This window comes from Apis florea, unplaced genomic scaffold, assembly GCF_048593485.1.
Source record: "Apis florea isolate Af1SG1 unplaced genomic scaffold, ASM4859348v1 contig_3793_pilon, whole genome shotgun sequence".
NCBI lineage: Eukaryota > Metazoa > Arthropoda > Insecta > Hymenoptera > Apidae > Apis > Apis florea.
This window is the reverse complement of record NW_028256856.1, coordinates 1569313-1582120: the sequence shown is the minus strand read 5'-3', so window position 1 is coordinate 1582120 and position 12808 is coordinate 1569313. Positions and strand designations below refer to the sequence as shown.

The window sequence follows — 12808 nt, the reverse complement described above, 5'->3', positions numbered from 1 at the left end:
TTAATATCTAAGGCTTGGAGAATATATTCCTTCTGTGCCATAATTTTATTGAAATGTATAAAATATATTATGAATATATTACGAAAATACTTTGAAATTGTTTTTTTGGAAGTAAAACAACTGGGTTAGTGAAATATTGATTGTTGTCCGGGCTATAAAGATCAAAGATAATTCAAGAGCCAAAGAGCAGCGATTCAGATTTAATTTCGAATTCGAGAGAAAAAATCAAGACAGTCGAATCTCAATACCAATATATCGATATAAGAATAAATTTCGACGATTAAATTTACGCCTGTACATTATTCGAATTATTTACAATTTACGATTAAAGAAACAATTTATCGAAAATCATTCGATCGACTAAAAAAGTAGAGTATTAAATCGAAGAAAAAACAGATGACAATGTGAGAGTCTTTTAAAAAATCATTCCAAACAAAAAGAAACATCTTAGCTAACCTTGAACCATTTAGAAACAAGTGCAACGATTAAGAGCCATCGTAGGCAATAGAGGCGACGTTTCGCAAATCCACCTTCGTTCAGATTACATTGAATCTTCTTGGAATCGGGTATGGATCAAAAGGACTCGTGTCGTCGAAAGCCCTCTTCCGCTCATGGTAATCCAGTGGTCCGTGACCCTAACCTATCCTAATCTGTCTCAACCACGGAGAGGTTAACCCCTGACCGCGAGGTCACCACTGGTCGGCGTCCAGTTTACACCCCCAGAGGGACCAAGCGAACAAATGACAGTAAACAAACTGGTGCACCTCTTTCAACCACTTTGTGTTAATGAGAAGACCAGAAAAGCTAGAAGAAAGGAGCAACAATGGCCAAGTAAAATGGATAGCTTTCAACTGGAATGGAGAGAGGTGTTTCAGCAAAGAATCCGTTACGTGGGAGAAACGCTCGAGGAATTTTGAATTTCTGTTTTTGTTCAGAGTTAAATTATTATAAGATTAGTGTGAAAATGTATATGATACGAATTAAAAGAATTTTGGATAGTGATAAGTCTCTTGTTCTTAAGTAAAAAAAAAAAATTATGATAAATTTTCTATGATATTAAAAGAAGAGATAAAATTAATTGTAATTTTATAATACTAATAATCTTTAGCACTTCTACGGATAGATAAATGAGAGAGCAAGCGAAGAGAAAAAGAGTTAGAAAGAATTCGTTTCAAATATTTATACCGTAACCGTAACAATGGAAATTATATCTGTTGCCTGGTAACGCTCCGTTAAGAGATCAAGAATTTTTATTTAAGTCTCTTTTTCTTTCTTTTATCCTCCTCTCCTTTCTTCGATTTAATCGTCTTTTGACAAAGTAGCACATCTATTCTTTTACACTCTTTCCTTCTTTCTTCGATTCCACTGCTTTATTAAATCTTTTCGTATCATCTTAATCTTTTTCTTGAAGATGACGAATGATCGACATTGAGTTCGAAGCTAACGAAAAGAGAGGTAGAAAGTTTGAACGAAAATAAAGAGCGGTTCGAAAAAAGAAAAAAGGTAAAAGCAGTATAACAAGTAAGATCAAGTAAGAAAAAAGATTTTTCTCTTCCATGCCTTCTCGAATCTATATATGTATACAAATCTGTGTATATTTGTATCTGTGCGTTCAACACTAGAAAGAAAGAGGAAAGGGTATACATACATATATATATACATACATACATACATACATACAACAGAGAGAGAGAGAGAGAGAGAGACCAATAATATGTGGTGGAGGAGAGACGAAAAGGATGGTAGAACAAGAGGGGAGGGATCAATGCCGGTTGCCAGGGCAACCACAGCACCTGATCTTCATCCATCCTGGACCATACTTCTCAGTCCTGCTCCGTTCACGAGAACGAACGAGAACGAAAAGTCTTCTAGGATATCTGGAGCGATTTCTAGAAGAGGTTACATCGCATTGCAAATTGAAATCCAAAAGAAGAAAAAGTAGAGAGGAACATCGTCAACCTCATCCAATTGGGCTTTCCAATTTAAACCTTATGTAGCTTATTTTATACTATACAATAATAGAATTGCAGAAAAAACTATATTCTATGTATATAGAAATTATATTATGATTATATATCTGTTTATATAGATTCAATAATCATCTAAATCTTATATAATATTTCTTATTTCTTTTATTCCTTTTCTCATTTTGAGAATATAATCGAATGACTAATTTGATTATTTTTATTTCTTATTTATAACAGGAAAATTCGATATATTGATATTAAAAAAAAATATCAAAAGCAGTGGTTAGTATCATCAGATACAGTTACTCTAAAAACACCAATACTGCAATAACTTTTTCTTATCAATACTTATTGCAACATAACATAAAATAAAATCAATACTATTAAATCGAATAATATTTTTACTATAAATTTTTTTTTTTCGATAACCAACAAAATTTATTATCAAAAATTCAACAATTTGTATCAAAATAAAAATAAATTTAAAACAGAATTGAAAGAATTTTAATCGTAGAGAAGCTACTACGTTAATCAAGAGTCGGTCGTTTCCAAGAATCTACTGCGCATGCTTTTGCGCATCGGGCGAATAAAGGTCTAGTTCTTTTTTTCAACGGCGTTTACACGCCGCAATATTCCTTTCGATGACGAACTGATGACGAAGATGATATATTTCGATTTATCTTGTTAGCCAGAAAATCGATTGAATCGACAAAATTATTACGATACGAAAAATATAAAAGATAGGTTAACACGTTGCTCGATCGGACCAAATGCGGCGCGTGCGTTTCTGCGCATCAGCGCGAGTTTTGGCGGGTCGATGCGCCATTGTTACCCTGGCAGTTGTGTTCGCTTTGTTTTCATCTCTCTCCCTTTGCTGTTTCTCTTCCCCAACCATCGCAATGTTCCCTCTCTCATCTTCTTTCTTATTTTACCATTTTTCACTCGACGCTCTCAACCACCCACCTCTGAATCCACTGGTTGTTCGTTAATGAAAAATAATAAATCCAAAACTATTGGGAAAAAGAGAAAAAAGAGGGAGAGAGAAGAGCTCAACACAGAACAGGATTATAAAAGCAACGAATTCGCTTTACGTTCATATAAACATATTCTCTTTTTTAGTAAAATATATCAATTCTTTGTATAAATTCATTGTTCATTCAAATTCATTTAGTATTCACTAGTAAATATAAGTAAAGAAATTTTAAATAATATGCAAAATTAAATTATTGCGATGTATCTTTGAATTCAATATTTTATATGATAATCTCTAATAATCTATAATCGGTTAATCAATTTTTCCAAAAGAAAATAAATTGATAAATATTTGAGCAATTATTTGAAATTCATATAACTATTTTTTTAGATGAATTTGATGGACTACTACGTAAATTAATAAATATAATAAGCAAAATTTGCATAAATTCTGTTAAAAAATGAAATAATAAGAGAGAGCAGAAGAGGACTACCTGATATACAACAATTGAAGATAGATATTGATATCATATATTGATACATTGATATTGATATCATATCGTACGAATATATTCTTTCATAGCAAATCAGTTAATATGGTTATAAGGTTTGCAAAGAACTTTCTAATATGGTTTCCAATGTTTTCCAATCCCATCAATCATCGTGTATTAGCTTTTTTAACAAATAATTAAAAGTTAGTGAATAGTTACTTTCAAAATAATTTATGATATTTACATTTTAAAGAAAAAAAAGCTAACCTAACCTAAAAATATTACGTGTAATCTTACGTACTTAATATACAAAATAATAATTAATTTTTTGCAACTTTGTTTCTTTCTCGTATCTCCAATAAAAAATAACAATTTCACGATATATAGTAAAAATCAAAAGTTAATATATATTTAAAAAATAAACTCAAATGATAAAAATTTTAATAATATCAAAAGTCAAACATTAATAAGACGCAATAAAATTTAATAAATTCAATAAATAAAAGTAATAAATAAATAAAATCACGAAAGCATAAAATTATGTAATTAACTATTGTTACATTTTATATCTTTTTCTTAAGCAATTTTTTTTTTAATTGAAGATCAAATTACATGTAATCAAGTTATTTAAAATACTAACAATGTATAGATTTTTTTTTAATATTTCCCACATATCTTTATTTACGTGATATATTCAATGTAGCATATTTTCCAACAAATTAAATAATAAAAATAAAAATAAAAATAAAAATAAAAATTGACAAGTCTCGAGCATAAACAGAAAAAATATTGATAACGAAATCATTTATCATTCCATAAACATTACTTTTAGCTTTACAATTGATAAGCATTAATTTTTTTAGATTTGAAGTTTATTATTATATTATGTGTGAAATATGCAAAGAAGGTACACCGAATCACGGATTTTGCATTCGTTTGTTTCAATTATCGTCCTTCATATAAAAACAAAGACAAACTAAGATAATTCAAATAATCCTTGACCCAACGACAATTTTGATTCATTATTCAAATATTCTTCATGAAAGAAACGTTATATTACATGAAAATTGTACTTGAAAGTTTTAAGCATGAATGTACATTTTTAAAGTGCATAGAAAATATAACATTGTTTATGTTTTTTAAAAATCGTAAAATTTTAGATTATTGAATCTTAAATTAAATTTCGATACATTCAATATCATATAGATTAAGCCGATTTTTAATTAAGAATACATATAATCAATATATATCTTATTATATATTTTTTTCTCTCATTAAAAAAGGATAATCACTTATTGATTTGATATATAATTGCGATAATTAGAATATATCATACTATTCACGTGTATGACTTCATAAGTTCGATGAAAAATTGAACATTGATATCATTCTAGTACTTGGAAAAATTAATCGAAGAATTATTCACTGAATAAAATAAATTCAAATTATTTTAAATCAAATAATTTGATGTAGAAATAAATATAAAAAATATGCCAATATATTGAAAAAAATAAATGTAAAAATTTATATCATTTTCAAACCGTCTAAAATATCTCGTTCTTAATATTATATATACCTCATATATTTATATATCTCACTATATAGGATGAATTTTTTTATCATATGAAATATAATATATACATTTCCTGATCACGTAGTAGGTATGTTTGCGCAATGTGATGCGCGCACACGTCGACAATCGCAGATATGCGCACTCGTAAAAATTAATGTATGCCACATACTTGTTGCTTGTATATAAAACGCGTTCGCGATGCTTATCCAAAAATTCATGACCCTGTAATATAGTGTAAGTAAGATTGGTTTTTATCATTAACGCTATACGTCACGCGTGCCAATTGTCGACGTACGTTTTATACACCTGAGATAAATTTACCGGAAATGCGTCACAAGTAACTTCTTTTGTACTTCAGATCAGCTTGAACCGATAAGGATGTGAAATGCTTTTCTGCGTTTGGCTATCAAACTTCTTTTCTATAAAACAGGTTTTACTATTAAAATTCTTTATCATGTTTCAAATATCATAGTTATTTGATTAAAAATATTTTAGGAATATTTTTTTAAAGATGATTATGGAATCATTATGGAAACCATATGCAGAGTTTTGTATAACAGATTAAAAATGATAATCGTTTCCTCAAACTGAATTCTTAATATTTGTTCTTAATAAAGCAAAATTAATATTGTTTCTTTATAAAATTATTAATGTATCTTTTGTAGATTATTTTCTAGATTGAAATCATGGAATAACTGTATTTCAAAAAAATATGTTTCTTAAAAAACAATTAAGTACAGTTAGTTCATTATAAATATGGTAAAAATGAAATACAAACGTAGTAGACCGGAAGTAAGCATAGACGATAGTGTGTCACGATGTCACGCTGAAGGATTTAACGAACGATTTAAAAGTTTATTATTATTTACCTTACCGTGTTCCTATCAGATTATTCGTGAACGCATGATACTGTCCATGAAGTTAATCCTTCGTCGAAGAGCATCATGTGGCAATGAATCAAACTGTTTCAAGGTATATTTCGACCTTAATTGACGTCAACGGCAAATAAGCACAGGCTGGCCAATGGTCTGTTCACAAGTGACTATAAAACGTGGAGTTCATCGCTCATGAAAACAGATATCTTTTTTTCTTATCGAATCTCAACAAAATTTCATTCGACAAACAAAGCACAATATAAATCCACGATCACAATTTTAAATACTGTTAAATTCATTTCAAATCAATAAAGTTCAAAATTCAAAATTCAAAAAATTATATCGATACATAATTTCAATTGATAATATATAATATCTTTAATAATGACAACTTTTATAATTATAGAAAGAACTGAGTAACACATTTTTGCAAATAAATTTAAAAAAATAAAAATCCTTGACAAAAATGTTGATTAAGAACACAGGTAAGTTTTGCGTGTCAGGTATGTAGAAAGGACTACCAATAGCGACCCCGTCGTGTGTCTTTCGCCCAATTGAGAGGTAAGGTTAGTTCTCCCACTCGCAACGGAAAATATACTACGAAAGATATATATCGTAGGTAAAAAAATGCAATGGACACATACGTGCATTAATTATATGCTTCAATTTTTTCGGTACATTATGTTAATCACACCTCGTTTCGTTCTATTTTACCAACTAATACGACAAAGACAAAATTAACGAACATAAAGATATTGTGATCACGATCGAGCAACGAAGACAAAGACATTGCGCGAACTCTCGACGATTATGACATCATAACCTATCAAGCAAGTCATTTCAAAAACAATTATAACCGTGAAGTTACCGTTTTATCGTATTATTCCCTATTCTTTCAGATTACAAAAGAAAAACAGTTTGTTACTATCTGGTATATCCGTCTTTATCATAGTTTATTTTTTTTATCTTCTTTCTGTTTATTCTCCTAACTATATATATTTCTTTTTTAGAAATGACTACATTGTTAAACTTGTTGTAATAAAATTATAATCGATCATTCAGTTATCACAAAGTAGAAAATAATATCATGTGTGTGACGACTTACCGGTTTTCAGTCGATTGTCACATTTTCAGGTTGCCCCGAGTTACCAGCCGGTCGAGTCACGTCGTCGTTTTGACACTGACGAATTCTTTCACGAAACGTTTACAAAGACACAACCACCGGGAATCAAATGATCACACCATGGCGCGTAGAACCAGCCTACAGGCCATCTTGAAGCCACCGACAAGACACACACACAATAAGCCCCGTCGTATCAGGCACATACGGTGTAAGATCCTCCTAGAAGGACGGAAGACGATCAAGTGAATGCTCCGTAAAGTGGCGGCCATGATGGCGCCACTTGTCGAACCTTTCAAACTTGAACGAAATTCGCCTTACAATACGTTAATTGATTTATTCCGATTGAATCCGATATCCTCTATAATAATGCAACTTTTTTCTTATACGATTATGTGAATTAAAAGTTAGATTTTACAACAATGTTATATTTTGTTTCAAAAAAATATTCGAGTGGAATCAAATTGATACTTCATCGCGCGGTTGTCACGATGGCGCCACCGATTCATCACGTGTACGTGTAATTTAGATAATAAATATTTGCTTTTGTTAATGTATAGTTGGTTTTTAAAAATTAATTTAAAAAGAAATTATTAATTATTTTATAATTGATATTGTGATTCACCATGTCATATATGGTGTTTATAATTTTTCTAAGATTAATGAATATATATTTTTTTAATAATTATGACGATAATAACGATATGATAGTTCAACAATTGTAAAAATTGATCGATTTTCATTAAACGATTCACACGTTTCTGATATCTTTCCATGTAATTTAATTTGAATTAAATTGAAAATCATTAACTTAATTAGAAACTTGTGTCTCGTTTTAAAATAGATTAAAGTGTAAAATATTTGAAAAGTATATATACCGTGCGATATTAAACTATTATTATATTAAAAATGTATTATCGTTCATTTAATAATAATTATATTATCAGCATATTGATTCATTTCGATGTATATATTTTGCAATTAAAATTCTATATTACGGTTGCCCTGAAAGAATATAGATCATTGTCAATCTGTTTTATTTTTTATTTTATTGGAGTTGACCAAAATAATATTATATTTCTTCCATTTTATATTTAACGATTTTCTTTCAGAGCACCCATCCGATCTATAACTTTCTTAAATAGATTTTATTCGAGCACTAAACAGTGAAATCTACACTCTACAACAAATATCTTCGTCTGTTTTCATTGTTAGTGTAGCCTTCGCATACTTTTATTGTTATTTAATGACCAAAGTCATTAGGAATTTTATATGAATAATATAATAATAATTGTTATTGTTTGCCACTTTAATGGAGTCTTTAGATTTTTTAAAATGTCTCTTGTAGACCTATCAGAGAGCGGAAGATTCCAGATTTAAGGTTCATTAAATTAAAAAATCATTTTTAAATAGGAATACTTTCGTCTTTCATTTAGGTCCATGCAATTATTCTCGCAAAAAATGGATATATCCTTGGCACATCGTAGTAAACTCTTAATAAACGCATTATGTATATAAATAAGTTATACAATCGATGGCTCAATTCGAATTATTAAATATATATATATATATCTATATATAATATGTATATGAATATTTAAGATCTGTACGCGTGTATGACTAGAATATAATATATATATATATAATATCTCGACATGTATCACATGCTATATTGACTATCGCGTTGCCGGACGGGATTTGGAAATTTTATTCCTCATCCTTACTCATCATTTCTCTCTCTGGCAGTTAATGTTTGAGATTTAAAATCGAAAAAAAGAAGAAAAAAAAAAAAAAAAATACATAAATAAAATTCATTCTAGAATGTTATTCTTTTTCTCATTAAAAGTCGATATCCATTCACCAGAGACAGAAATATCCTGTTACTTATTGCTCTTCTTAGTTATCGTAAGTAATTACTCTTAATCGTTAATTGCTAGTACTTTCATAAACTTTCAATCTTAAGAGTATCAACCATACGTACTAGTATTGACTCAATGTTTATCGAACTCGTAACAGTATATGTCGAATACGCCCTTGAATACTTCATTTCTAATACTTTCATCGTATCAACAATTAATCTCGCATTCGAAACTTACACGCTATCTTCATATTATAATCTTAATGTTAAAATTAAATCGTTAGATTCCATTCTGGAAGATTAATCGCGTTTAAGATCCTCGCAATATATATTCATAAAAATCGTTATTAACACTAAAATTAGTGCCGTCCCCTCCTTTATCTTGTAAATTGTATAATAAGAAATCCTTCCTTTGTCATTTTTTAATCAACACTCGTAACGCCACCCCGTAACACATTCGATTCTCGATTTTAATCTTAATATCTATTCAAGGAAACAAAGGCTCGAATCTTTTAATTCGATTCTCCACTGGCCACAGTACCATCAGTCGGAGGACCACCTGCCGTCACGCTTTGAGGATCTGTCGTAGGAAGTCCTTGCATATCCGGCACACCTTGGAACAACTTGCCTGGGAATCCGTGCAGCAAATCGTAGGAAACAGGTGTGGGTGGTAAAGCCGTGGTGTGAGCGTGAGGCGATTGCAAAACCGCTATCACTCTTTTCAGCTCTTCCAAAGCGTTTCCTGCAACGTGTGTGATTCGCCAACGAACGATTCGATTTAAATACGCAAAAAAAAAAAAATAAAGCAAGCCTCCCTCCCTTCCTTTTTTCTCCTACCTTGCATGAGAATATAATTTTTTGCCAACAGGAGAGTGGCAATCTTGGACAATTTTCTTACGGACGGACTGTGGGCGTAAGGAATAACGGATCGAAGTTCGTCGAGAGCATCGTTTAAATCGTGCATTCTTCTACGCTCTCTCGCGTTGATGTTCAATCGCATGCTCTTCCCTTGACGCGTGGTCTTCGATTTTGGCGGGCAGTTCAATCTCGACGCTCCGGGTCTACGTAATAATATCCAATTAATAAATGTAGAATCGGAAAGGTTGATCCATGTTACGAAGTTTAAGTAATACCTCTCTTGGTCCGGTCTGTTCTCGTCGGAAAGGGCACTCGACGAAGCGTGCGGTTGGGGCTGTTGCTGAAAATAGAAACCGCCGAGGCCGACGGCACCCAAGGGAGTTCTTCTTCCAGGTGCGCTCTGAGGGTGCTCGGACGAGTAGCCAGCTGGAGGAGCGGAAACACTGGCGTGAGACGCCCCTGGTAACGAGTACATGGATTCGAGCGATGCCGTTGATTGTGGTGGCAATGGATGCTGCGGTATAATGGACGATAATGATTAAATATTCTGAATTTTTCAATTATTGAAATATACAATATCGATCGACGATATTTACAGCGGTTCGATGTTCCCAAGCCCACGTAGGGTGCGAAGCCGAACGTTGCCAGGATCCTTGCTGCAAGTGGGCCTCGGGAAGACCCTCTCTTCTGTCATCGTCCTCCGTGGAGCTGCTCTCACCGTCGTAGGATCTCATTTCTCAGGTAAACGCTTATCCCCGCTTTAATCCTAATTTTTCTCCTGTTCCACAGGTTCCAAGGATCAACCGAGTCGGTCTCTTGACGAAAAGGACGGGCGGTCGGTTACCATCGTTCACGCGTGGGTGACACGAAGTATCGAGCGAACAGTATCATCGACAAGCGTACAACATAATCAATAGTAACCGCAACACTTACCGACAAATTTCTTTCCGCCGCCGGTCATGCACGGCGCAGGATCCCCCCGAATGCAGCGAGGATCAGCAAAATTTTTTGCGCACAACCGGCCATCCCTCCAATCCAAATCTTTCCTCGATCCGAAGAGACGAAATCGACTACGATCGATCACGATATTCCCTCTTTTATTCCCCCAATCAAAAATTTTTCTTTTTTCTTTCCGAAAACAGAGAATGGATGGACACTTTATCGAGTCAAACGACGCCGATCCCAGCCATATTACCGCTTCCAGATGTTTTCCTTCGCTCGGTTCATTTCCTTCGTCGATCGTTCATCCACCGTTATTTCTTATTCAACGCGTCCGATCTCCACCCTTTTTTTTTTCATCACTTCAGTCGATACACATTTTTACTTAATGAAATTATCCGTCCACAGACTCTCTTTCACACGCACGCGTCTATTGTTTGCGGACGGCCTGCGCGCAGGGTGTACTGCAACCCCAAATGTAGTTCGCGTCTCCTCCGACAGGATGAGCGACCGCCGTGCACGGGATGCTGGCCTGGACCAACGACTGGCGAGCCCTGGTGAACGTAGCGCCAAGCTCCATCCGCTTCTTACCATCCGATTTTAGGTCGATGCCCAGATGGTCGTTCAAGGGTGGGGAGATGCAACATCGTTTTTTCGCCCTTTCGTCACTCGGATCTCTTCCCCCCGGTTCGAGGGATGGCTTACTTTCACGATGTTTCTTATTTGAAATTTTGATAAGGCGGGGAGCGATGCAGGGTGATACAGGGACGGAAACAAAGAGCGGTCGTAAATTCGAAATCCAATCTCTTTCGATAATTCTCGTGGATAAATTTAGGTGTCGTCTAACTTTATGTCGTCCTGATTTTCCACCACTTCCCTCCCCGCTCCCCTTCGATCTCACTTATTTATTTATAACACTTTTCTTTATCATATTCATGATAATAATATTCATGATAAAAATATTGAGCTCGAAACGATATAGATCCGTATATCTCGTGAAATATCTATATCTTTCGTCGTATTAAATTTTTACAATCGTTCGAAATATTTGTAATCGACGAGTTAATCTTTTAATCACGGCTCACGTATTATTTCTCCTTGGATCGAAGTCGAGATTTACGTTACGATACTCGTCCGGGGATAGAAAATTTGGGGAGAATCGATGGTGGAAGTAAAGCGAAGAGAGGGAGCGGTGGAGAAAAATGGGGCGCGGAAAATTTCATAAATGGTAGGGGTCGAGCAGCGGAAATGCAGCGTTCGAGTGTATCGCGAGGGGTATATGCGTCGGTCGCATGTAGCGTCGCAGATCAATTTTGCGAGCGGCGTGCAGGGGCCCCTCGAAAGCACGAAATAACGACGGATCGACGGCTGACACGTTCTCTGCCCGTGCGTTATACCTGACCGTGGGCATAATAACACCGAAATCAAAACCGACGCACACGTCGAGCCATATTGTTCGCTGCATCTGTCGTGTGCACGACACAGGGGGTTGTCATTCGCAACGAACACGTTCGACGAAAACTCTGTATCGCCGCCGTTCGACTCGCCCTTTGCCCGGATACAATGGGGAAATTTTTCGCCGTCGCGTAAATGTTTTTGTCTCCGTTTTCCTTTTCTTTCTTTCTTTTTTTTTTTTTTCTCCCCTCTACGCTCCTTCCCTTCTTTTTTCTCCATTTCCTTCCCCGTTTTAATTAATATCCCCGGAAACGAGGCTGGCTCGCACTGCGGGTCGGGGGTGGTAAAGATTTTCGTCGGTTTTCGCGTATAACTTGCGATACACGCTCGCGTTTGAAACGGAGAATCGAAAGGGGGAGAGAGAGAGAGAGAGAGAGAGAGAGGGGAAGTTGAATTTTTATATTTTCTCTCTCTTTCTGTAATCCGGAATGATTATTTCTCTTTATTTTCTATGCTAATTTTGTCGTTTGTTAAATATAGAAGAGAACATTGAAAATTTTCACGTGAAAACTTGTTATCGTGATTCGATTTAATTTTCGTCCCTTCCTGAAGAGAAAGAAGCTGGCTTCTTTTCGGGGGAAGAATTAAAATAGATTTATGCACGGAAGAATATTGGGAAGACGTAATAAAAACATCACCCACTTCCATATTTGCCGGTGCCAGAAGGGAAGGAAATTTGTTTTACGCGAATGCAACTAGA

General features: G+C 34.1%; 2 protein-coding genes and 1 long non-coding RNA gene across 7 annotated transcripts in view; 1 reads left to right on the top strand and 2 right to left on the bottom strand.

Moving 5' to 3' along the window:
* Nucleotides 1–7120, bottom strand: part of Axud1 (AXIN1 up-regulated 1) — a 32554-nt gene extending 25434 nt beyond the window's left edge. For 2 of the 4 annotated variants that reach the window (XM_031918860.2, XM_086915767.1), the window contains exon 1: nt 6984–7120. The gene's annotated coding sequence lies outside the window, so the exon portion shown is untranslated. The remainder of the gene's footprint in view (nt 1–6983) is intronic. The other 2 variants (XM_031918853.2, XM_031918857.2) reach the window with 1 other exon arrangement.
* Nucleotides 6413–7947, top strand: LOC116415008 (uncharacterized). Of its 2 annotated transcripts, none has more exons than XR_015294597.1 (2): nt 6413–6708; nt 7013–7947. It is a non-coding gene; the product is annotated as an uncharacterized LOC116415008 (long non-coding RNA). The 2 variants fall into 2 exon arrangements; XR_015294596.1 differs by having other exon boundaries at nt 6439–6497.
* On the bottom strand, nt 7291–11074 carry Oli (basic helix-loop-helix family member olig). The gene is made up of 5 exons (XM_003697195.4): nt 10648–11074; nt 10311–10529; nt 9990–10228; nt 9694–9917; nt 7291–9598 (listed from the first exon to the last, which is right to left on the bottom strand). The coding sequence occupies exons 2-5, from the start codon at nt 10446–10448 to the stop codon at nt 9369–9371; spliced, it is 831 nt and encodes a 276-aa protein (XP_003697243.1). The 5' UTR covers nt 10449–10529; nt 10648–11074; the 3' UTR covers nt 7291–9368.
* Nucleotides 11075–12808: the final 1734 nt, after the last annotated feature.